General features: G+C 35.7%; 3 protein-coding genes across 3 annotated transcripts; all 3 read right to left on the reverse strand.

Annotated features, from left to right (window-relative positions):
• Nucleotides 1-573: 573 nt before the first annotated feature.
• On the reverse strand, nucleotides 574-10,668 carry LOC126811635 (calmodulin-like protein 3). Its single transcript, XM_050537420.2, has 2 exons — nucleotides 10,217-10,668; nucleotides 574-1,678 (listed from the first exon to the last, which is right to left on the reverse strand). Exons 1-2 carry the CDS (start codon nucleotides 10,458-10,460, stop codon nucleotides 1,233-1,235), a joined length of 690 nt encoding a protein of 229 aa, XP_050393377.1. The 5' UTR covers nucleotides 10,461-10,668; the 3' UTR covers nucleotides 574-1,232.
• A 949-nt stretch (nucleotides 10,669-11,617) lies between these two features.
• LOC126811633 (uncharacterized) lies at nucleotides 11,618-17,188 on the reverse strand. The gene is made up of 2 exons (XM_050537417.1): nucleotides 16,940-17,188; nucleotides 11,618-13,118 (listed from the first exon to the last, which is right to left on the reverse strand). The coding sequence occupies exons 1-2, from the start codon at nucleotides 17,186-17,188 to the stop codon at nucleotides 12,678-12,680; spliced, it is 690 nt and encodes a 229-aa protein (XP_050393374.1). The 3' UTR covers nucleotides 11,618-12,677.
• A 4,066-nt stretch (nucleotides 17,189-21,254) lies between these two features.
• On the reverse strand, nucleotides 21,255-24,951 carry LOC130010752 (calmodulin-alpha-like). The gene is made up of 2 exons (XM_056098750.1): nucleotides 24,532-24,951; nucleotides 21,255-21,674 (listed from the first exon to the last, which is right to left on the reverse strand). Exons 1-2 carry the CDS (start codon nucleotides 24,949-24,951, stop codon nucleotides 21,258-21,260), a joined length of 837 nt encoding a protein of 278 aa, XP_055954725.1. The 3' UTR covers nucleotides 21,255-21,257.
• Nucleotides 24,952-26,994: the final 2,043 nt, after the last annotated feature.

Raw genomic sequence — 26,994 nt, forward strand, 5'->3', positions numbered from 1 at the left:
TACAGAATAATAATATAGGCCTAATGTGGTGGGGACACTGATTATGAATATTGCATAAGGTAAGAGTTACTTGGTTGAAACCAATGATATTTTCTTCCTATGACCCGTTGATTATTGAAAATCGTTATTAATTACGCTGATGGCCATTAAATAATGAGTTTGTCATTAGCTTGCACCAATTATCATTCATATTATTAGCGGCATTTCTTTAATAATCGATTCTATGTTTATTACATGTACGGGCAGACAATACCTTGCCATTTTAATCGATAATAGTATATTCCAATCTTATCACTATTCGTGCTTATTGTATTCAACGAATTCCACACATCAAATAAAAGACTATATTTGGAAATCGCTTGCATGCTTAATGGATTTTATGGTAATGTGCACAGAAGAACGATTCTGCAGCAAGTCCTGACAACGAATAATAGAACGTGAACATTTAACAAATTACTTTGTGTTTGTGGGAATGTTTTTTCGTCTCTAGATTCAATATTTGTATAAACCCAAAAAGACGACAAACGTCAATACCTCGTCTGTTTAGACACAGAACTTGACAACAACAAAGAATTTAGAATAAATAATAATAATAATAATTTAATAGTGAAATGGTATAAGAATTGGATTTGTATGATAAATATAATAATAAAGCCGCGTACATAATTGAAGAAGGTTCAACAATCTAATCTGCCAACACAAGGATTCATAATAACAAAGAAATCGTTGAATATTTAGAAAAATCTCAAATAAACTTTCATTATTGTAACAGATGTAGGCACACGTGTCACTATTAGAGCCGTCCAAACACGACTTTTGCTCCATTTTCAAACTAGCGATGATTTTTCAAATTCAAGTATAACCACGGTTTTCATCGTTTGGTCTGGCGCTAATGGAAACTCATCTCAGTCATTGTCCATTCTCCTGTGTTAAAAGAGAGCTACCAATCCATTTTACGTAATGTAAAGTATTGTCGTTGTCGAAACTCGCGAACAAAAGTTGATACAGAAACATTTCAATTCTTGTTTTCACAACGCATGATTCCTGATGGACGGCATTTTATTGTCGAGAATCGCTGTACTTTTTACCCAAACAGAATAAATAAAATTGACATAGATCTAGGCCTATAGTTTTTTTTTAAAAAATAAGAACGTATCACCAACCAAAAGAAAAGAGATATCTAAGTCAAAATGCATTGTCCCGAGTGTGTCACAAACTAAATTTCACACAGTTCATCGGCTGGTCATCATGGTTACAAACTCTTCATAATTGACTTGTCCATCACCATCAATATCAGCCTCTCTAATCATTTCATCTACTTCCTCGTCTGTTAATTTTTCACCAAGATTTGTCATAACATGTCGTAATTCAGCAGCACTGATAAATCCATTACCGTCTTTATCAAAAACACGAAAAGCTTCACGAATTTCTTCTTCACTGTCCGTGTCTTTCATTTTTCTTGCCATCATGGTTAAAAATTCAGGAAAGTCGATCGTTCCATTACCGTCAGCATCAACTTCGTTAATCATGTCTTGAAGTTCTGCTTCTGTTGGATTTTGTCCCAGTGACCGCATAACTGTCCCCAATTCTTTGGTAGTAATGGTTCCATCACCATCCTTGTCAAATAAACTGAAAGCTTCTTTAAATTCAGCAATTTGTTCTTCTGTTAGTTGATCAGCCATTATGAAGTTTGTGGCAAACCGGAAATTGATGAAAACAAATCAATGAGATGCGCTGCTATATACTAAGGTACGGACTGTATCAATTTAATGATTTGGAGTTGCTTCTTCCCCATTTCATTTTTATAACGACTGCTGGGCAACTCAACTGTGACGCGTTGCCTTGGAAATCAGCCGCATTGCAGCATTTAATGATTTTGTCACTTCACAACAACGACATATGTTTTAGACTTATATTATAGCAATTACAATCAGTTTCGCATGGAACCTTTTACGACACAAGTAATGACAGTTTAATTTGTTACTTTAACAAAAGAGCTCCGTGAAAGTAGCCATATCGACAAATGACACAAACATTATTAAAGACATTTAATTGCCACTCGACAAGTTTCTGAAATACCAAAAGGCAATCGTTTTTATTTATGTTTTTCCAAAGTTGGTGACATTTTAAAAAGGGCGGGCACGTGTATTTAATTATAGTTAGGCCTACAAAGTTTACTCTATCTGTCAATCAATATAAATACAGAACTCAGGAAGTTTCTTGGGAATTATATTTCTTCGGTTTGGTCATTTTGCAAGGGTTTTGTGTTTACGAAGTCGTTTACTTTCTGAAAGTTGACGGTTTCTTCACAAGAATAGAAACTATGGGGCTGGGAGGGGCGAAGGGGGTGGGTGTGTAAGGTTAATGTTCTAATAGCCATGATACTTGGTTATTTGGTTTTATCACTGGTCTAGAAATAATCTGTAGTTCCTTATACACTTGACGAAATTAATTCGTTCTCCTTTAAGCGCAAAGTCATCACAAGAAGGGCGTTCTAAATAGATCGCGACGTTTTCTGCGTCATCTTGACTTTGTGAAAACCTTTAAAAGGGTCTTCAGACTGTCGCTAAATAACAATGTCAAGAAAGTAATTATAGGCTACTCAACCATGGTCTCCTGGTCTCCACAGAACTGGTCTTAAAGGTGTGTGTAGATAACGGTTTATTTTAATTAATCGCTGTAGAACTAGCCTATATTAAGATTTAATGACATCCCTGATATGAATAACAAGTCGGACATAAAATAAACTGAGTGAAATTTTGAACTGGCGCGCTCCCAATTATTGTAGCGTTTATATACTGGTCCGGGATAGGCCCCGTGCCCCGATTACATGCTGGGGCCCGGATATGCGGATACCCTGACGGAACGAGGAAGGACCGGGGCCCCACGGCGGTAAGGCCCGGGATGGTAACTTATAGTTTTTAATTTACCAATTTTAAAAAGGGTGACTGGCATAAACCGATTCTAATCCTGCCCACGCAACTAACCCACATTGAGAAATGTCACCGGCTTTCTTCTACTTTACGATCAAGTAACTTGTTGGATTTTTTTTTATTAATTTATATCAACAATTTTTTTTTAAAACATTACTCGGCATACCACCTAGCGCCTCTAGGCTCTGGGCCCCTGGACAAGTGTCCCAGCTGTATGGCGGGGATTTGAGTCAAAAGTCAGTGCTATGTTGTTGTAGTGCTTTTACATCTCCTATGGTGCAAAAGCTGAACGTAACATGTAAATTGCACCAAGACAAATGTAAAATGTCTTGTAAAAACAATTAGCTCTATTACATCGCGTAAATTGGCATCTGGACTTCTGTCAAATTACATGTGTTCTACGTATAATTCATTTTGTGATATAACCAATTCAATAATACTTAATATGCTTAATATTTTCGCTTTCACATTGCAGTTTTGACATTCAACATTTCACAATAGACTTTTTTAAAATTTCAACAACACGACAAACATTTAAAGTGACTCAGAACTTTAAACTTTGAACTCTGACACCATCCTCGGTATCCCCAGTGGTTTCATTTTGTTCTACTCCACTAACCCCAGGTTTTATATAATGGGGGGGGGGGCACGTTATCAAGTTATCCGCACTTGATGACTGTGCTATTTTTATCGACCAATCCCATAAATCGTTAATTGAAAAGGAACCTGGCAAAGGGAAGTAACTCTCATCGGACAAGGTGATGAGTTAGCCTAAACGAGAGAAATTATTCTAAATGCGTATTTATTTAACAACAAATTATATAATATTATATTAACGAAGATCGGACGTTTATATATATATGTACGTAGTTTCAAGAGTTTTATTAAAATCGTTCGTTCGTTCCCGGAATTTTACGTCCACGTGATATCGTAGACAAGTTATTGTGAATCAAATTGTCAAGTATATATGTAGTTCAATAATAATAAACATAACAGAATGAAACATTTAAGACAAAGAACGGATACTAATAACAAAAGTCAAACATATAGATGTTAAACGTATTTGAAATCAGCGAAACATACTACAGATTTTGATAATGGTTATCTACCCTTATAAAAACGAAGGAGAAACGACTGGTTTGTAAACTGTTTCTTGATTGGTTCGTAGACTTTAGCTACAATCAAGGCCAGGGTAGATAATTTGAAATCGTGGAAACCCTATGGATTAACCCAGGGTATAGTGGAATAGAACGGGATGAGAACACAATGGATACCGAGGATGATTTGACTCTCGCACAATGTATTTTCTCCTTCAACATTTGTCTTTTGCATCGTACGTTATTACATAGCACACGAAATCAATCCAGTATGCAAATTAGTTCACTCGGCAACTTTTTTTTTTGTTTTGCCGACATCAACCTAGCATACAATAAGTCACCATACAATAAGTTGGCTTACCATACAAATACTTTTGGAAAGTATGTTTATTTCCCTTTTCAAACATGTAAATTATATTCTGGCATATTCATATTTACGTATGTTAAAAAATGATCGAATCTGTACTTCATAATAAACTCTATTAAACGAGGGGGTGGGGAGTATTTAAAAGTCAAAATACGGGTCATATTATCGTGTAATGCATTACCGGAATCTATTAATTATTTCCTAGCAAATTCATGACTATATATACTTTAGAAGAGATAAACCTTACATAGTCGGATAAATTTAAATATTTAATGATGCAAAAATAAAATAATGTAGCAGTTTGAATATCTTATATATTATGATAGAATATGATACTAGCTATCACAGTTATATACATTTATTGAAAGATAATACAAAAATACACAGACAAAGAAATTGCCCCTGGGTTATCGCCACTTTCTTTGATATATAACGAAGGTAATATATACGGTAGAATAGTTACAGTCATTCAAACATACCACTGGGACACAATATTTATTACCATGTTTTCTAGCAACGTATATACTTAGATAAATATCCAATAATAGTGAAGGACAATAGAAGATGTAGACTATTCATCAAAAGGTGAAAATGATGAGTAAATGTGGAACAATGGAATACTCGTTATGGTTCTATACAAGAATAGACAAGAACAATGGAAGGTCCATTAATCAATTGTTTTAAATGAAACTGATCGGTCATCATAGAATTGATAATACAGTAGAAATACATATGCGTAAACCCATGTACTCCTATATTTGTATAATGGAAAATGGTATAAATGCCCCAAAAGCGCTCCTAATAAAAATACGTGTGGGCGAAAAAACCCAAGGAGCGTAATCATTTCCGGTTTTTTTCTGTATTTATATATATATATTATACATATATGTACATTATATTAGTCGCGTTCCAATCTTAAACAGTTGCGGATTAAAACGGGTTTGGGTGTCTGTGCGACCCCCCCCCCCCCCCGCCACTCCACCTCCTCCCTGTAATGTTCCAATGACATAAATGAAGTGGATATATAGAGGACCCAATTCTATAATACTATTATTGGAGGGATACCAAGTGATCCAAGTCCAAATTTCAAGTAAATTAAGTTAGTCCCCCATGTGTGTATGCCCCGAAATAGATTTTGGATTTTATCGTGTCAAAATGAAATGAAATGGGGTTTAACGTCCTACTCTTCTGCTCCGAACTGTGCTAATGAAGACGGGCATACACCATACACCATGAGGGAAATTTTGCCCGGACAGCGGCACTACGGCCTAATCTTATACCGAATTTCAACTGTCAAGGGATCTCTTACGTACACGCCAATGTGTTAATATTTAAAGTAACATTTACTGATCTAAATATTTTCAAAACCGAAATTCTATTATGACTTTCTGAAAGATTAATCCATGTCTACTTAGATCATTTACAAAATTGGTTGGGTAAAAACTTATATATTAAAATCTTTATATGTACACGGCAAAGTGATCTAAGTGGATGTCAAATGGCCGTAAAAATGTTACCATGGCAACGAATGCAATCGAGAATCTGTTTCAAAGGTACACTTTATTATATTCTATCAACCCTCCAATAATTTAGAAAATCAGTCTTATAGTTTAGCTTTGAGTAAATGAAGTTTACAGTTAAACTTTAAACTTCATTTACTCAAAACAGTAAAGTCGGTATTTGGATCACTTGGCTCTTCAGCCCACCAACTAGGATTCTCTCAATAGTCTTATAATTTAACTCCATTTCGCCTATCATTTGAAAATCCTGCATACACCACTGTTAACAACCTATCGTGTGCAATTATTTACCGCCCCCCTCCCACCCTATGTTTGTTATTAATAATTTTTAATAATTTATTTATTTATTAAAGTGTAAAAAAATCATTCTATACATATTAATATGTTTTTTTAAAAAAAAAATTATAATGATTTCCAGCCATAATTGACCTACGACGAGACACGACTACATAAAGCATATTTAATTCTTTTGCTCATCTTCCTAAAAATGTTTATAATTTGAAGTCAACTTTATCAAAGATCCTCAAATAATACACGGAAATTAAACTTTCTTTATAATTGACTCATCGGTTGGATTGGACATTGTTTTCGTCGTAGTTACTCCCCTTTAATTGGCGTGAACTACCTTTGTTATTTGTACTTCGCGGTACCATGAAATAGATGAAAAAGGGTCGAAAACCTTCCTAATCAGGTTATCCTCGACGTAGTTTTCCTTCGTCAGTGGTGCAGAACGGAGGGCCTGGCAAGAAACAGCGTCTAGTGGCCCGGATGGTGCAAAAACCGGTGTCCACCTGTGTACATCTTGGTGTGCATGTGAAAGGACCCTTGACACATTGAAGCGGTAACGCGGAACGCCGCGATCTGTTTCACAGAGGATTACGAAAGTCTTCTAATATCTCTTTAAAAGATGACCACCTTTAACACGAGACGTCTCATTACGCGGCGTCAATCATTGGCTCAATGGCGCGTGCATTGTTTACATAAGACGTTCTAGCTCGGGCAGAATGGAGACTTTTACTCATTTAATACCCATTTGCACTAAATAGAAAATAATTTTTACCCACACGTACGTCAAACGCCTTTATTTATTTTTCTAATACACAAAAAAAAATGTTTTAGAATTTAATTTGTCGCAAGAAAAAAGTTAATATTTCTGGGTCATTAAGTCGAATCGATGTCATCCTTATCAGTGAATGTAGAGGCCTAGCGAAAATTCACTGCTGATCAGTGTGGGAACGCCGTTGTCCGTAAACAAACATTAAACGTCGTTTCATTTATATGCGTTATCACACTGATAAGGGTGTTATCGATGCTACTTAAGGAGCCACAAATATTACCTTTTTCCTCCGACAAATTAAATTCCAAAACATTTTTTTTATGTATTAAAAAAATAAATAAAGACGTTTGAAGTATTTGTAGGTAACAATTATTTCCTATTTAGTGTAAATGGGTATTAAATTAATAAAAGGCACCATTCTGCCCGAACAAGTAACGTCTTATGTAAACAATGCACGCGCCATTGAGCCAATGATTGACGCCCCGTGATGTGACGCCACGTGTTAAAGGCAGTCATCTTTTACAGAGACATTATTAGAAGACTTTCGTAATCCTCTGTGTGAAACAGATTAACGCGACATATGCGGGGAATAATATTACTTCATCGATATTTTGTCTCTTTTGTTCTATGGTTAAGAAATTTAAATGAAACGAAGTAATAATAATATCTTATACGTTTATTGGACCGGCAGCCAGGGACCAGGATAATGTTATCCCCCATCATAATCATATAGTAGCATCTACACCATATCTTCGTAATTTCCGCAAGAACTAAATGACGCCAACTTTATAACATCAAGGTCATCAACAAATCTATTATCATAGTCGTTAACAAAATACATATCATTATCGATAAAGTTGCACTTGAAAGATTACGGATCAGTTGGGGTTTTTAGTGGGTGCAGTATAGTGTTGCATTAATTCTGTCGAAATAAAACCTGTATGCCTCATGACCATGTGGTAGTTTAATGATTATTCACATAGAACTATCTCCTGCAGAGGCGGATTCAATGGGGGGCGCGAGGGGCGCCCCCCCCCCTAATTTTCGACAGTGCCCTTTTTTACTGCTGAAAGTGCCTTTTCTCAGACTCAAATATGTCCGTTCCCAACCCGTTGTAGGGATCCCAAATGACTCAAACCATCGACTCAAACACACCAGTGTGGGAAATAGCTCTTGGAATGGCTACAGATGCAAGGAAATGACGGATAATTTTCTTGGGGACCCCCCCCCCCCCACAGCGGCGTGCCCCGTCTCCGCAGTCAATGCCATTCATTTTGCAGCGCCCCCCCCCCTTTCCAAAATTCCTAGATCCGCCCCTGTCCTGTATCAACCTAATCTAAATAACATTCGTTCAGTTTAAAATGTGTGTTGAGCGAAATTACATGCAGATTTAACAACCGTTTAGTAAAAGCTACCGTTTACCATTGCAAGGCACAGTTTTTCTTTAATTATGCAAAGACTTAAGCCCCGTTCAGACGATGAATTATCTGTATAAAACATCGTTAGGCATTTCTGTCCACACGATCAACATTGTGTGATAAAGTATAACAAAAGAATGACAGGAAAATATTGATGACATCACTCCTTTTTTAAATAAAAATTCTATTAGATGATTTGCCTCTGGCTTTTCTTCTCTGGGGTCTACTATTTTATATATCACATGACAGGAAACTGTACTACATGTCCTATATACTTGAAATGATGTGAACATTTTGTTGAGAAGATGAAACATGCAGTTAAAGATATAAGGTTTGAAATAAAACGGGGTTTAACGTGTTACTTTTCTGCACCGACTGGCCTGTAAAGACGGCCATACGCCATGAAGTGTTCTATGAGGGAAATTTAGCCCGGACAGCGGCTCTATGCCCTATACTTACTTCGAATTCCAACCCTCCGTCCAACACCACCAACAACGGGAAATCACGCCGGAATATGTTGTGGGGCTAACCCTAGACTCTAGTGGGGATAACGAACCAGCTTCTTACTCAATGAGCCACCGCGACTCCCTTGAAGTTTAAAGTTGTTTAAGTTGTTGGGGAGATAATATAATAGTCCACGAATATCATACAAATATATGATCTACTAATAGGGGCTTAAAGATGCAATTAAGCGAGAGCTGAACCATCGGATAGCTTACATGTTGATATTGGGGGGATTAGACAATGCGTTAAATGCTAATGCCAGACTGCTGATAAAAGGACTGACATTCGAGACTTTATGTATTATCATGACAATGGTAGTCATATGAAAATCGAGAGTATATACTGTACTGCACTCTGTAAATATTTCTTAAAAATTTGGCTGAAATTTTCAATATATTATCATTTTTTTCATTACATATTTTTCGTTTAACTATTAAAGCAAGAACGGCCAGCTCCTTCTCTAAATCTCGCATAATGTGTCTTTAGCGTTGCAAAACACAATCGACAGGGCTCAACAATTGCAGGGGGTTTCCCTTATAATCGAATGAATAAAAACTGCCTGGGTTGTTTTGATTGCCTGAAATGACGTCACATTCAGTGTAAATTCCGATAATGAAGAGATTAGTAATAAGAAAGAGCAGTCGAGTAATATTTGTATACGCAATTTTGTAAAAATAATAAAAAAAAAAGTAATTGGGGGGGGGGGGGGGCAACCCCAAATGAAAAACAAAATATTTCACACATTTTTTAGTATAATTATATTTTAATAAGCAATGTCTCTACCTCTGAACTAATCGGATCTAAACTAGTTTCGTATTTATTCACACAAATAGATTAATCTTTATGGCATATATAATCAAAGTAGTACAAACAGATTAGACTTTGTGAATATATGTTTGAATAGAACCTAGACTACATAATACGTTGAGATAAAAAAAAACAATTGCACTGTAAACACCTTTTGAAATTACATGAAATGTAGCCTACATGATTGTATAAATGATGTTTAAATTAGCAATGATGTTCACAGATAACTTGTATCTACATTAAACACAGTAAACATAATACAAAATATGTATATCACGGAATTTACCCCAAACAACAATATGTTCATTTATTTGTCTGTCATCATTTTCACAAATTCAGAATAATTAACTTTTCCATCCCCGTCTAAATCCGCCAATCTTATCATATCATGCGCTTCCTCGTCAGTTAAATTTTCACCAAGTTTCTTCATAACGAGTCTCATTTCATCAATACTAATATAGCCATCTTTATCCTCGTCGAAAAGACAAAAAGCCGTAAAAAGTTCATCTTGAGTATCCCTATCGTTCCTTTTTCTTGCCATCATGGAGACAAATTCATCGAAATCTACTGTCCCATCACCGTCAGCATCAACTTCGTTAATCATGTCTTTCAGCTCAGCTTCGGTTGGATTTTGCCCAATTGATTTCAAAACTTTACTCAATTCACTCGTTGTTATGACCCCGTCTCCATTCTCGTCAAATGCTGCAAACGTTTCTTTGAGTTGAGAAATCTGCTCGTCCGTCAGTTGCTCAGCCATTTCGTGAAACGGATACGCGCCCCTTTGTTATGGCTGCTTGCGTTGTTGAGTTGTATTGTGTCAAGTTTAGACTGATATGGATAACGATATGGGGAAAGGTTATAAATATGATTATAATTGTCAGGTTATGGCGACAGTTTGTTTATCGCGGTATTTTTGATAAGCAGTTTTACACACATTTTGTAATTAGATACACTTCTTGTGCAATTTAGAACATTCAAGTCCCAGTCAGTGGGGTGAAGTGTATGCTTGCGCTTCCTATAACATATATTATACAACTTTTCCGATCTGATTAAAACACAGATCCTATTTCGTTTCGTTTTTATGGTTCAAAATTTCGTTTTACTTGCCTTTACTACACTAGGATCTGGAAGAGTTGTTATAAATGGTGCAATTTCGTTTTACTTGCCTTTACTACACTAGGATCTGGAAGAGTTGTTATATAATCCACGTTCTGGTTGGTGTGAGGGATTAGCCAATGAAACGGTCTGTTTCAGCGAGCTTTTGGCGTGAGGTGCACATAACTGCGGGTAATCCACTAGACACATGAACGGTTAATCAAATGCCTGACGTCATAGGGTTAAAATATCGCTCGTATGGCCCTTGACGCGACCTCCCACTACAACGGAGAACGCTAGATCGGAGACGGTGTAAACAGGACTAGCGCCCTGATTAAAACGCAAATACTATTTCGTTTCGTTTTTATTGTTCCAAATTTCGTTTTACTTGTCTTTACTACACCAGGATCTAGAAGGGTTGTTATATAATCCGCGTTTTGGTTGATGTGAGGGATTAGCCAGTGAAACGATCTGTTTCAGCGAGTTTCTGGCATGCGATGCACGGGACTGTGGGTAAATCACTAGAAACATCAACGCTGATAAGTTAATCAAGTGTTTGACGTCATAGGTCAAAAGCCTTTCGTATGACACCTGACGCGAACTCCCACTACAACGGAAAATGCTAGATCGGAGACATTGTAAACAGGGCAAGCCCTAACCCTAACCCTGGACCAGACCTAACCCTTACCCTAACCTTAACGCATAATCTACATATGACGTCATATGTGTAGGACCGTCTCCGATCTAGCGTTCTCCCACTACAACTGGCCAGATCTTCATGCAACAGAGGCCATTGAAAGCATAGAAAACGAAACGAAATATAGGTCTGTATTTTAATCAGATTGCATCTTTTCATTTATTTGGAAAATACACATAACTTTAATAATCTAGTCGAACGGATGGCACGAAAAACCGAGGTCACGTATACACGTTGGTGTACACGTAAAGAACCCTTGACAGTTGGAATTCAAAACAGCACACTGTATGACATATCGTATGATTAGAACGGTTGGTGCAGAAACAAGTTACGTTGCAAGCAAAAGGGAAACCCTTTGAAGAAAATTAATAGGTAAGAATTATACGCTATCAATAGTGCCAGCGTTGACCATAAAAAGGCTATATTTACCAAATACATATATAGAGCGAAAATTAGCGGAGAAAACAGTCTTACTCACTGAGTCACCACAGCCCCTCTTGACAAATTAACAAACAACGTTTCAATCATGAACGGTAGAAGAACTATGTCATTTTCACCGCGTTTTGTAACATTTGTCAATGTCAAATATCAAAATGTTTACGAAACTAAATGGACTACATTCTGCTTTAATATAAAAACTATGACAGTAAATTAAAAATAATAATGTTAATGGGACAATAAGAATTACGCCATATTGGCTTTATCCCGATTACAATATTTAAGAAATACTTCATATTAGCTTTTTTACGGGTACAAATAGCCAATTTACTGTATGAGGTAAACACGTTGGCATACACCCCATAGTTCTAATACAACACTGTCAATATTATATTTTAATTTTATGTTGGTAGAATATCAAATATAATCTTCAATAATTGTGCTTATGATCCCAACCATAAACACACCATCGTCATTATCTTATACAGTATAGGGTAGTAAACCTTATTGTTATCTTTACTGGAGTAAATGTTAACTTGTATCTATATGCCTGAAAGAGTCACACTTTACTTTGAAAACACGAATAAAAAGTAAGGCTATAAGTATTTGTGTAACTTTATCGTCAATTGCACAGATGAAATGTATAGTTGACGTTTTCTTATAAATTTGAGTTAGGCTACTCATTGTCACTGTTAAATACACATACAGTCACGTGGCATGGATCTTTATTCATTTTTACACTGATTATTTACTAGACATCATTTTAACGAATTCTTCATAACTAACTTGTCCGTCTCCATCCAAATCGGCTTCTACTATCATTTCACGCACCTCGTCATCTGTTAATTTTTCACCAAGATTTGTCATGATATGTCGTAATTCTGTAGAACTGATAAATCCATTACCGTCACTATCAAACGCACGAAATGCTTCCATCATTTCTTCTTCTGTGTCTACATCTTTCAACTTCTTGGCCATCATGGATAAAAATTCAGGAAAGTCGATCGTTCCATTACCGTCAGCATCAACTTCGTTAATCATGTCTTGAAGTTCTGTTTCTGTTGGATTCTGTCCCATTGACCTCATAACTGTCCCTAATTCTTTTGACGTTACAGTGCCGTCTCCATCTTTATCAAATAAACTGAAAGCTTCTCTGAACTCAGCAATTTGTTCTTCTGTAAGTTGATCAGCCATTTTGTATAATTTGTGATGAACGGCGGTCAACTACACAACCTTCAAAGTTTCTGCGTCTTTCCCACAGCCTGAACTATGCGTTCTAGTTGGCTGGTTCTTTTCTTTGTAACTAGGGTACAAACTCTGATACTATCAGTTTCCGCTGTCCCTTTTTTAAAAATAGTTTTATATACTTTACTCCCTGGGAAGACCTTATACATGTAGTATTATAAAGGTCGTATTAATTCATCTCGACAACTGTCGCGTATTTAACTCAGTTGATTCTATTTCAAACTGCACAGATGCCAATTGCAAAATCAGCCAATAACATCGTTTTGATAACGAAATCTATATAAAAGTTTGATTGATGAATGTTTCGGTGCTCGTGATTTGCTAAAATATACATCACACCATCCGTCTTGTAACTGTTTAAACGTAAACAATTTTGAACTTTTTTCAAATTTGTCTTCAGGCATCACTTTGACGTCAGACACACGATGCATTTATTTCTTTTAACACCCCCTCCCCCCACCATCACAAAATAAAAACATTAAACAATTTTTAATAATAATAAAAATATCCTCAGGCGTTCAAATGCCTTTACCTCATAGTTTCGTAATTTTAGATTAGATTTTAATATAGCAAAATATGTTCTATTTATATACTAGTGGGTCAGATATAATTTGAGACCCATGAAACTGGGCGATATACATCGGCAAGTTTATATAGTCATACTATTACATTTCGAAATGAAATGGGGTTTAACATCCTACTGGTCTGCTCCGACTGGGCTAATGAATAGGGGCATACGCCATACAATGTGCTATGATTTTCGTCCCATCCGAACGAATTTCTCGGCAATGCAGGGATCGAACACGCGACCTCTAGGCTAGCGAGCCAGTGTCTTACCCACTTAGCCACGTGGTTCCCTATAACATAACTCATAACCAAGCGTAACCATTAAAACGAACCGATAATCTTATTACTCGGTGTTGGGCTGGTGGGTTGAGCGTCCAAGTCTAGATCATAAGCTTTAAGGTTTGTGAGTTACAAATAGCGGGGTCGTCTGCTCAATACTTGGCCTCGTGGGTTTTCTCCGACTTGAGAGTGTGATAAGTACTTTTTTTAAAAAAAATCATACATACAGTGTAAAAGGGGTGCAATTTTTAAAAAAAAACGCATTGAAGTATGATAAATTACCTAATTTCCATTGCAGAGCGTAAAGTTCTTAAATTTGCATTTAGGTCTAATGTCACACTAGTTTTTCAGTTAACACTCATGTGAGGAGTTGCATTACTGAAACTAACAACTTAGTATTCGCCAAAGCGAGTGTAGACTTGGTTCATCAGTGATAAATTGCTCCACGGTTAGTCTCATACAGGATCTGTAACTGTGTTTCAGTTTAATTTTTATCATCTGTTGATATAGATCTATTAGTATACATCTTGATCAAATCTAAGGAAATCTTATCGCCTCTTCATTCTCTACTCATTTGTAATTGATATACCTTTGACTATCCCTACGACATAATAATACATGAACCTATTGATATATTAGTGTCAGATTAATGAGTTCAAGGTGCGAAATGCAGTAACACGCTTCGTAATCTGGCGTGGTATTACTATTATCCATAGCGAAGAGAGAATAGTACCCGCTGTTTTAATTGGGGCGATGAACAAAATTATGGAACTCTCAATGAATGGAAAACTTAGTAGCAGCCTGACCAAATTATCGAAAGACAGAACTTGGGAGCAGAGGCGCACAAACATATTCTCCCGGGGGGGGGGGGGGGGAGAGGGGGGGCATAAAATAATTCGCCCGCATAATCTCAAAATTCGTATTTCCAAAATAAAGTACAAAAAGACAGACAGTGATTATATCATCATCTACATAATGTAAGATGTTCATTTTCTACTTATATGTACTTGGCAATGTAGCTACTGTGCGCGGGAGTTTCCTCATGAGCACGGAGTAATTTCACTCAATACTTGACAATACGAACTTATGGTTTGATTGAATGTGTAAGAGACTCAGGTAAACCGGTCCATATTACTGAGAAAAAAAACGGCCCACTCGGCCAAAAAAATGGTCCATTTGTCTATCTGGACTAAGCGCCCCCCCCCCCCCATACTCCCTCCCTGTTGTGCGCCAATGCTTGGGGGGTTATTTTAATCGAAGTAAGTGTCGGTCTTTGTCGCGATAGGCCCAATACTTTGGCTTAACTAGGTCCTAATAGTTATAGTGTAATGAAAGATATCCTACTGTTAGGCTGAACCCCTGTTTGTGCTGAATTAAAATAAACAATATGTTGTAAATGTAATATCCTCTTACAACTGCAAGTTTTCGTAACGATAAAGTTACGCAACTTTTTAATTTTAATCCCAAGTTGCTTAGTTGATTTCATAGATAGTTATTTAGATAAAGTGTTAAAATTATCGCAGGCATTGAACAAAGCAGTTACAGTATGCATGTGGGGGGTGGGGGCTTAACTGAGAAACTTTTGCCCTGGGGCGCCACATAGGCTTGTGAGAGTCCTGAATGTAGGACTGACATTGGTTATCATAGTTCATCATGCGTAATGATTGACTGTTATTTAGGCTGTGGATCGGGTAGAGTGGGTGGACTGCGAGATGTAGGAACAAACCGGATAAAACACAAGACACAGGCCTTTGGGACTCGGAAAGTATGCGCACTCCTTGCCACTTAAGCTTAGGCCTGCATTATCTATTGCTTGGTTACATGATTTTTAATTTGATATTTGAAACTTAAATATTTATAATGGTTATCGCTCAATTACTGCTTGAATGTGAGAGGAGGCGTGGGGACGACGTGTCTATATAGTCATTTCAATCGGGCTATCGCAAGTTCAAATTTAGACTAAAGTAGGCAGAAGCGCAGCTGTCTGGACAAAATTCGCCCCTTGTGATTCCGCCTCTAAAAATTGGTGAAAAGTCAGTCTCAAACTGATCAATATAAGCTTATTTAGTTAACTAGACGTTACAATCCTCCCTTGTCAGTAATGCGGGACGGAGGGGCTGACAAGGGCAGCTGTCTAGTCGTTCGGATGGGACAAAAAACCGAGGTCCCGTGTACACATTGGCGTGCACGTAAAAGATCCCTTGACAGTTGGAATTCGATATAAGAGTAGGCCGTAGTGTCGCTCTCAGGGCAAAAGTTCCTCCATAGCACACTGTATGGCGTACGCCCGTCTTCATTAGCCCAGTTCGGAGCAAAACAGTAGGACGTTAAACCCCATTTCATTTCATTTCATTACGTTACACTCCCATCCCTTTCCTTTTCCAGGTTGGCAATTTCTAGACGTTCCGAACATTGCAATATTTTTCGGATATCTTTCGGTTTATTAGATATACTTCTTGTGTGCGAATCCAAAGAAAATATCCAATAAGCTGATTGCTGCTTTGATATAAAACTATAAACCATAGGGTATCTAAAAAATTTATAAACTCAATGTATTATGAAATAATTTACTATACACATGATATCAAAAACATATCAATCAATGAGATAAAACAGAAGATTAACAGAACGATACAGGTAAACAAGATCACAGTCACAGTATGTCATTGCTAGTTTTAGAATTTTAAAGTTTTGTTCATGCTGTATCAACATTATTGCCCCCCAGACATCATTTTCACAAATTCGTCATAATTAACCTGCCCGTCTCCGTCAGTATCAGCCTCTCTAATCATCTCATCTACTTCCTCGTCGGTTAATTTTTCACCAAGATTTGTCATAACATGTCGTAATTCAGCAGCACTGATAAATCCATTACCGTCTTTATCAAACACTCGGAACGCTTCCTTCATTTCTTCCTCTGTGTCGACATCTTTCATCTTGGTAGCCATCATGGTTAAAAATTCAGGAAAGTCGATCGTTCCATTACCGTCAGCATCTACTTCGTTAATCATGTCTTGAAGTTCTGCTTCTGTTGGATTTTGTCCAAGGGATCTCATAACTGTTCCCAATTCCTTGGTTGTAATGGTTCCATCACCATCCTTGTCAAATAAACTGAAAGCTTCTTTGAATTCAGAGATTTGTACTTCGTTGAGTTGCTCAGCCATTTTGTTTTGTTGGATTGCTGGATAGAGTCCGTTCTTGTTCAGAAACACTGGGTTGGCTTGAAATGGAGAGATCGCAGATGGTAATGATATGGTTTTGAGTACAAGTGGAAACTTATATACCTAGAAATGACGGATTAATTAGTACGATCTGTTGACTTGGTGATGTAAACAATACATGCCGAATTTTCGCAACCAACAAACAAACTCAGACCCCAAACATAGATTAAAGATATAACCGTCCATTATCTCACATTAATCCCTTAGATTACATGGGGTAGCCTTTGTCTCTAGTCAGGTATGAATAACTCCATAATAAAGTAACAGTTGACTTCGTTAATCTAAGCCGAAAACTATTGTTAGTAGAAACGGTTAATTGTTTAATACCGTTACTGTTAATCCGACTGTGAAAGATTGGTCACGCCAATCTAAATGTGTACCCACAAAAATTAAATATACACAGATAACAAAATTAGGGTAAAAAATATACAGTATTGTAACGGTAGCGTTCATTTACAAAACATACCAAACGGTTGTTCATTAATTGTTTTAAACATATTTTATTGCAGTAGCATACACAGAGATTGGATGCAAGGTGTGACACCCATTCCAATACGGGAATCAATATAGTGGTGGTGCATACTCTTTCACAAACACTTATATAGCACTTTTAAAATGGGAAATATTTACTTTATAGATCGACCATTGCAGGGGAGACAGAGCTAGCCCCCTCCATTCGAAGACTTTGCATTATATTATACGACTTTGGATGTTTTCTGATTTTAATAACATATAAAAAGAAAGTCTTAACATGAACTATTTTAGTATTTTTAAAATCTGTTAGATCTTGGCGCCAAAGTAATGAATTTCGATAGAAAAAAAAAATTTCTTTGGTATATAATGATTGTTTTCTCTCCATTTTAATTATCATAAATTCAGATACTTGACGAGTGAAACCAACAAGTGTGTCATGTATATAAACCAACAATCTGGGGTTTTTTTTCTTCTGGCGAGCAATTCATGATCTACCAACTCTTGCTATCCATAATTGTTATTCGGGTACGGAATATGAAAATGTCTGTTGCCAATGAGTTAATCTAGTTTGGTACTTTTCACCCATGCTATTAAAAAAAATAGACAAGATGGCCAAACTATCCATTGGTTTCGGGTTCACTTGCCGTTTAAATTACGATTAAATGCGATATTTTCTTTAGTAAATGTATTTTCAGTCATGAATGTATTTGTCATTGTTATTCCTGTCCTTTATGTAAGAATCAGCTGGGACTTAAATGTCTAGAAGGGTCCCACCCAGCCAGGGTTTCTTTAAATTAACGGCTATGACCAACTGTACACTTATATAGATAGTCTCCGTTATAATTCCTCGCTCAAATTATACCGTTGTCCATTTTTTACGCAAAGTTTAGTTGATAAAATTTTTTAAAAAAATTTTTAAAATCTTATTCATTTTGCATGGCATTATTAGAAAAATTGTCGTGTTCCAAAATCATTACCAAATATCAGTAGATTGCCAATCCTCAACACAAATCAAATAAAATAGTTTAAATCTAACTATTCTCAATTTTAAGTATACGGTTCTCGGTTGAATAGTTTTATTGACACAAGTCCATGAAAACAGTAGGAAGTGGAATGTGTTTGAATATTGAACAATCATGAATTGATTTTGAGATTATCTGACGAGTTAAGATCTATGATTAGTTTAAATTCTCTCCTCATTATAAATAATAGTATTTCCTTGCAGATTCTGTAGTGTTCGTTAAACATTGATTTCTATTCACTTTATTCAATGAAAAGTGCGCGCAATTGGTAAACACGTTTAAATGATCAATATGGGGAGACGTTTTCTGAATTACATTGCGCTACCTTGTCATTCATATAATATTATTGCAAAGATTGTTGACAGTCGGATACACATTATAACCCAGTGGGTGGATTGGGGTTAATTTTCTGTCTAACGCTCAATTTTATTTCAATAATTCGCTATAGCTCGTAGTGGTCTTCAGCAGTGGGTGAAAAGACGCGTGTGTCTTACAATATTCGTCTACCGATCTATTAGTTCACAATATTGTGTACCCTTTTAAGCTTACAGTAATATAATTAAGACCCCACTATCAGCACCAGCTCCCCCCCCCCCTCCTAAAATAAATATGAAAATGACCGCTCCTATATACCCCCAGTCGCCCAGTTGACATGCCGTTTATCTTAGACGTAACCATGAGGTAAGTGATTAGTAAAGACCGCTTTGGGCCAAAACTGGGTTATAGATCACTGCCTTACCGGTTATATATAAGTTTAGATTAACCTATAATTCGCGAGAAATCCAGGTTAAAGTTAGCACTGCGTGCTATATTTCTATATTTAAGAAAAATATTGCCTAGTCTTTCGGATCATGCGAAAACTCGGGAGTCAGCCCTCCAACTTGAAACAAGTCGTAAAAGATAGGAGGAAACGCAGCTACCGAGGAAATTGTCCTCCCTATCATTGCCCATACTAGCCTATATATAGTAAAATAACAACTGCATTTTATTCTCAAAATAAGCGATGTTTTGTGTAGGCCAGTCCTAAAACCTGTTTTCTTTCCCAACATTCTACATTTTGACAACATTAATTCTATAAATTGTTTCAATGGCATTTAGTAATTGAACTGGAATATACAGGTCACAATTATATAGGGTATATTGTGTCTCTTCAAATTGTTTGCGGGGGGGCCAAGGTTGACCAGTCAGTAAAACGTTGGCTCGCTAACCTGGAGGTCCCGTGTTCGAGCCTGTGTTGACCGAAAAAATTCATCTGGATTTTCCGGCTTGGTTCCCCCTTGTTACTGATGCAGGACGGAGGGGCTGGCAAGGGACAAGGTAGGCCTATAGTCATTCGGATGGCACGAAATATCCAGTTCCCTTGTACACGTAAAAGAACCCTTAACACCAGGAATTCGATATAAGAGTATGCCGTAGTGCCAGTCAAAATGTCCCCCATAGCACCCAGTCGGTACAGACAGTAGAACGTTAAAGGACATACACATTCATTATAAATATAATATTTATTATACATGTTACGGTAATGAAATTAATGTTTAATGCTAACAAAATGATGGTATTGACAATAATATTCACTGCGTGTTTTTTTATTATTATTATTTTTAAAGTCAACATTGCAGTTTTTTTTATCTGTTGTGTTGGTCATCATTTTTCCAAATTCTTCATAATTGACTTGTCCATCACCATCAATATCAGCCTCCCTAATCATTTCATCTAGTTCCTCATCTGTTAATTTTTCACCAAGATTTGTCATAACATGTCGTAATTCAGCAGCACTGATAAATCCATTACCGTCTTTATCAAAAACACGAAAAGCTTCACGAATTTCTTCTTCACTGTCTATCTGACCTGTGACAGGGGAAATAGCTCTACAACAAAATCGTTCCATAAACCGAGATGGTTTCTCCTTATTATGGGACTAGCCAATCCAGCCCCATGTGAAATGTGGGCGTATTAAAATAAAATTTAAAAAAGAGAGAATATACAGTATTATAGCTTATTTGTATCTTTTAATATTTTCACTGAAATTGAATGTCTCAAAGGAATACACAGTGAAATTGAATCTATACTGCCAAAGGAATGTTGAAATTGAGATTCCAAAAAATAATAAATATAAACATTGCTAAACAATTAACTTTTTGCTATAAAATTGACACCACTCCCCTTTGGATTGTTTCAATAAATATCCCGAATAAAAAAAAATATATATATATTCCTGAAATAAGCTTGGAGTAACCAAGGGTTCGTTTCTTTATTACTGTTAATTCCAAACCAACACAGATAGACGCTGTAACTTCAACTAGGTCATCCATGAAAACAATATAAATATCTATATAGATCTACTGATCTACATTATAAATACTTCATTAAAGTTCGCCCAAAAAGGTATAACATTGTAAAAATCAACATTGCTGATATGTCAATAATAATCTAAAAAAGCTGATAGTCACAACTTTTCACATATTTATTTGACATCATTTTCACAAATTATTTTTCAAGTCAACATTGCGCTTTGTTTATCTGTTGGTCATCATTTTTCCAAATTCTTCATAATTGACTTGTCCATCACCATCAATATCAGCCTCTCTAATCATTTCATCTACTTCCTCGTCTGTTAATTTTTCACCAAGATTTGTCATAACATGTCGTAATTCAGCAGCACTGATAAATCCATTTCCATCTTTATCAAAAACACGAAAAGCTTCACGAATTTCTTCTTCACTGTCCGTGTCTTTCATCTTGGAAGCCATCATGGTCAAAAATTCAGGGAAGTCGATCGTTCCATTACCGTCAGCATCAACTTCGTTAATCATGTCTTGTAGTTCTGCTTCTGTTGGATTTTGTCCCAGAGATCTCATAACAGTTCCCAATTCTTTGGTTGTTACGGTGCCATCCCCGTCTTTATCAAATAAACTGAAAGCTTCTTTAAATTCAGCAATTTGTTCTTCATTCAGTTGATCAGCCATTATGTAAAGTAATTGGTTTGATAGTATCGTATTTATGAGCCTGATTCTGTCGAGGTGAGAGATTGTTGTGTATTTTGATCTATATCATGGGGAGTTATATATTATGACTTTAATCAGAGTAATCCGTTGACTTGGTAATACTAATACCCTCAACAAAATAATACAGATTACAGTTACGTTGGCAACCACAGAGATTGATGTTATAAATTATACTTCTTAGCATGGCTTGATCTTTTTAATGAATTGTCTGAATAAAATACTAAAGAAATATCAAACTAAATCCCAATTCTAGAAAAATAGATAAATTAGTTTGAACATGCTTTTAGTCTAAATAATATCACCAAATCAAACAATTTGTAGGGGCGGGGGTGGGTGGGTGCATCTTTAAACAGTTTAGTAATTGAAAATCACACAGTGGGGATTGTTTAATTTCTATAAAACTATATGGGGGCTTAAATGAAAAGCAAGATGATTCTTTGAGAAAATGAATCTTCGAATATTTGGCGCCCGTTAAATCCTTACGCCCTTGGAAACCGCCAACCCCCTTTCGCTGTGACACTACGTGATTCAGTCTCCTCTCATCTTATCAAAAAATTAGAAATAATTTATTTACATGGCATACAACTATGAGTAAATATTATCATCATATCAATTTTATTCTATTTTTTTATTTATTTTTTTTTTTTTTTTGGTGTCGAATGTTGTTTTTTTTTTTTGTACATCATTTTGAAACAATAGTGAATTTAGAAAACCATGTCCAGAAAGTTGTCTATTAAACATACATTATGCAAGAGCTAAATCTGCCTAATGCAGGTCTTTCTTTAGGCCTGAAATGTTATCTAAATTATTAATTAGACATTAATTAACTTATCCAGACCATAATCAACTCTCGATGTCATCGCTAGCCTGAGATGGTTATTGGATTAGGTTCCGATTTGCTGTTCGGCTTCCATTCATAATTTAATCATGAAATGAATAATCGAGACTATGTTTTTTTTTATCGTACCGACTTTAGTAATGATGATCGAGGCTAGACCGAAAATTCAATCGCTAAAATCTCGGTTCAGAGTGGATCAATTTGACTGAAATTTTCAGCAAATTTCCTTTACATTATCTATTTTTTAACAATAATAGTGATAACTGCCAGCTCTTTATCTAATCTCCCATAATGTATATTTAATAATAGCAGAGATTATCAAAACATTAGATAATTAAAAGGTAATTATCAATTTAATTTAAGTTAATCTAAGATAAACGTGATCGTAAATCTAATCTCTATTGGTATGTAGTTTACAGGTCATTAATATAATACTACATCAACGGATTATGATTAATACGATTAAAATCATATTAAAACTACTCTCGCCTTAAATAGACAAACTGTATAACTATCTATCATCATAATATCTAAAGATTAAAATTCACAATACGAGAGTAGCATAACCACCTTATACCATGGCTGAACAACACACAGCAGATATTAGATAAAAATGGAGATGGTAAAATAACGATCAAGGAATTGGGAACAGTTTTGAGATCTATTGGACTAAATCCCACAAAGTTGGTAGAATTTTCGACTTTCCTGAATTTTTAAACATTATGTCAAGAAAAATGACAGGCACAGACACCGCAGAAGATATTCGTGAAGCTTTTCGTGTTTTTGATAAAGGCGGTAATGGATTTATCAGTGCTGCTGACTTACCACATGTTATGACAAATGTTAGTAAAAAATCCACACATGAGGAAATAGATGAAATGATTAGAGAGGCTGATATTGGGATTGACAGGTCAATTGTAAAGAATTTGTAACCATGATGACCAACCGATTATCTGTGTATACAAACGTACCAATGACAAAATGTTTATTTTGTCTTAAATATTGGTTATCAGAAGCCCATCATTTTTTCTCGGTAAGATCATATCATCAATGTTGATTTAAATTAACAAATAATTCGTGTTTTCAATGTCGAAGACCATGGATGATATTATTATGAAGTTAAAGACTTAGCTACGTTAAAGTAGACTTTCATTTTTAAAAAATAAAAAAATAGTTACAGATATTAAAACTTGTTAAAGTTAGCCGCTTCAAGAAGGCTTATTAGTAATATATATTAGAATTAATAATATATGTCCACTTCTAACATCACTTACCTATACCTCTTGAAGCGGCTAACTACAGTTGAATCGGGTGAGGTAAGTCATAATAAACACCAATGGTTTCGGACAAAACTGGATTATAGAAGTGATTGCATTACCAGTTATAAGTTCAGCCTATAATTCGCGAGAAATCCAGGTTAAAATTGTTTGTGGGATCCATGGTGGCTCGGTTAGTAAAACGTCGGCTCGCCAACTGGAGGTCCCGTGTTCGAGCCTGTGTTGACCGAGAATGTTCATCTGAATTTCCGGCTTGGTTCCCCCTTGTTACTGATGCAGGACGGAGGGCCTGGCAAGGGAGGGCCTGGCAAGGGACAAGGTAGACCTATAGTCATTCGGATGACACGCAATACCCAGGCCCTTTGTACACGTAAAAGAACCCTTGACAGCGGGAATTCGATATAAGAGTATGCCGTAGTGCCAGGCAAAATTTCCCCCATAGCACCCAGTCGGTATAGACAGTAGAACGTTAAAGGAAATACACATTCATTATAAATATAACTTTTATTGTACATGTTACGGTAATGAAATTAATGTTTAATGCTAACAAAATGATGGTATTGACAATAATATTCACGGCGTGGGATTTTGTTTGTTTGTTGTTTTTTTAATTATTTTTAAAGTCAACATTGCGCTTTGTTTATCTGTTGGTCATCATTTTTCCAAATTCTTCATAATTGACTTGTCCATCACCATCAATATCAGCCTCTCTAATCATTTCATCTACTTCCTCGTCTGTTAATTTTTCACCAAGATTTGTCATAACATGTCGTAATTCAGCAGCACTGATAAATCCATTTCCATCTTTATCAAAAACACGAAAAGCTTCGCGAATTTCTTCTTCACTGTCTGTGTCTTTCATTTTGGAAGCCATCATGGTCAAAAATTCAGGAAAGTCGATCGTTCCATTACCGTCAGCATCAACTTCGTTAATCATGTCTTGTAGTTCTGCTTCTGTTGGATTTTGTCCCAGAGATCTCATAACAGTTCCCAATTCTTTGGTAGTTACGGTGCCATCTCCGTCTTTATCAAATAAACTGAAAGCTTCTTTAAATTCAGCAATTTGTTCTTCATTCAGTTGATCAGCCATTATGTAAAGTAATTGGTTTGATAGTATCGTATTTCTGAGTCTGATTCTGTTGAGGTGAGAGATTGTTGTGTATTTTGATCTATATCATGGGGAGTTATATATAATGACTTTAATCAGATTAATCCGTTGACTTGGTAATACTAATACCCTCAACAAAATAATACAGATTACAGTTACGTTGGCAACCACAGAGATTGATGTTATAAATCATACGTCTATTAGCATGGCTTGATCTATTTAATGAATTGTCTGAATAAAATACTAAAGAAATATCAAACTAAATCCCAATTCGGTACAAAAAAAGCAAAATATTTTCAACTATTATCACACAAATTTATAAAAAAAATCGATTATTCAACTATTTTAAAAACTAACTACAACCTCTCGACTTTGTAATCAAATTTTAAATATTGGATATTTTCAGTGATTTTTTTAAAGAGAAATGATCTTGCTAATGCTTTAAACATCCGCGAAGCATGCAATAGCATCTCATTTGTAATATATTGTGACATTAAGTACTTACAGGGTAGTTATTTCCGATAAATTTATGGCATATTTGATATTATATGCAACGTAGAGGCACTCAGTCTTACTAGAAAAATAGATAAATTAGTTTGAACATGCTTTTAGTCTAAATAATATCACCAAATCAAACAATTTGTACGCGCGGGCGGGGGGGGGGGCATCTTTAAACAGTTTAGTAATTGAAAATCACACAGTAGGGATTGTTTAATATCTATAAAACTATATGGGGGCTTAAATGAATAGCAAGATGATTCTTTGAGAAAATGAATCTCCGAATATTTGGCGCCCGTTCAATCCTTATGCCCTTGGAAACCGCCAACCCCTTTTCGCTGTGACACTACGTGATCCAGTCTCATCTTATAAAAAAATTAGAAATAACAATTTCTTTACATGGCATACAACTTTGAGTAATTATTATCATTATATCAATTTTATTTATTTATTTTTTTTTTTTTTTTTGGTGTCGAATGTTTTTTTTTTTTTTGGTACATCATTTTGAAACAATAGTGAATTTAGAAAACCATGTCCAGAAAGTTGTCTATTAAACATACATTATGCAAGAGCTAAATCTGCCTATTGCAGGTCTTTGTTTAGGCCTGAAATGTTATCTAAATTATTAATTAGACATTAATTAACTTATCCAGACCATAATCAACTGTCTATGTCAGCGCTAGCCAGAGATGATTATTGGATTAGGTTCCGATTTGCTGTTCGGCTTCCATTCATAATTTAATCATGAAATGCATAATCGAGACTATGTTTTTTTTTATCGTTCCGACTTTAGTAATGATGATCGAGGCATGGCCGAAAATTCAATCGCTAAAACCTCGGTTCAGAGTCGATATATTTGACTGAAATTTTCAGCAAATTCCCTTTACATTATCTATTTTTTAACTATTATAGTGATAACTTCCAGCTCTTTATCTAATCTCCCATAATGTATATTTAATAATAGCAGAGATTATCAAAACATTAGATAATTAAAAGGTAATTATCAATTTAATTTAAGTTAATCTAAGATAAACGCGATCGTAAATCTAATCTCTATTGATATGTAGTTTACAGGTCATTAATACAATACTACATAAACGGATTATGATTAATACGATTAAATCATATTAAAACTGCTCTCGCCTTAAATATAACTATCTATCATCATAATATCTAAAGATTAAAATTCACAAATACAAATACACTATGGCTGAACAACACACAGCAGATATTAGATAAAAATTAAGATGGTAAAATAACGATCAAGGAATTGGGAACAGTTTTGAGATCTATTGGACAAAATCCCACAAAGGTGGTGGAATTTTCGACTTTCCTGAATTTTTAAACATTATGTCAAGAAATATGACAGACACCGCAGACGATATTCGTGAAGCTTTTCATGTTTTTGATAAAGCCGGTAATGGATTTATCAGTGCTGCTGACTTACGACATGTTATGACAAATCTTGGTAAAAAAATCCACACATGAGGAAATAGATGAAATGATTAGAGAGGCTGATATTGGGAT

This window comes from Patella vulgata, chromosome 2 (genome assembly GCF_932274485.2).
Source record: "Patella vulgata chromosome 2, xgPatVulg1.2, whole genome shotgun sequence".
Lineage (NCBI taxonomy): Eukaryota > Metazoa > Mollusca > Gastropoda > Patellidae > Patella > Patella vulgata.

Coding starts and splice junctions, on each gene's coding strand:
- LOC126811635 (XM_050537420.2), bottom strand. CDS start 10,460: ATGGCTGAGCAACTGACGGACGAGCAGATTTCTCAACTCAAAGAAACG. Junction 1,679..10,216: donor AAAAAGGAACGATAGGGATA/CTCAAGATGAAC, acceptor ACTTCATAATGG/CTGATCAACTAACAGAAGAA.
- LOC126811633 (XM_050537417.1), bottom strand. CDS start 17,188: ATGGCTGAGCAACTCAACGAAGTACAAATCTCTGAATTCAAAGAAGCT. Junction 13,119..16,939: donor TGAAAGATGTCGACACAGAG/GAAGAAATGAAG, acceptor AAAATGGCTGAT/CAACTTACAGAAGAACAAAT.
- LOC130010752 (XM_056098750.1), bottom strand. CDS start 24,951: ATGGCTGATCAACTGAATGAAGAACAAATTGCTGAATTTAAAGAAGCT. Junction 21,675..24,531: donor ATGGACAAGTCAATTATGAA/GAATTTGGAAAA, acceptor GAACAAATTGCT/GAATTTAAAGAAGCTTTCAG.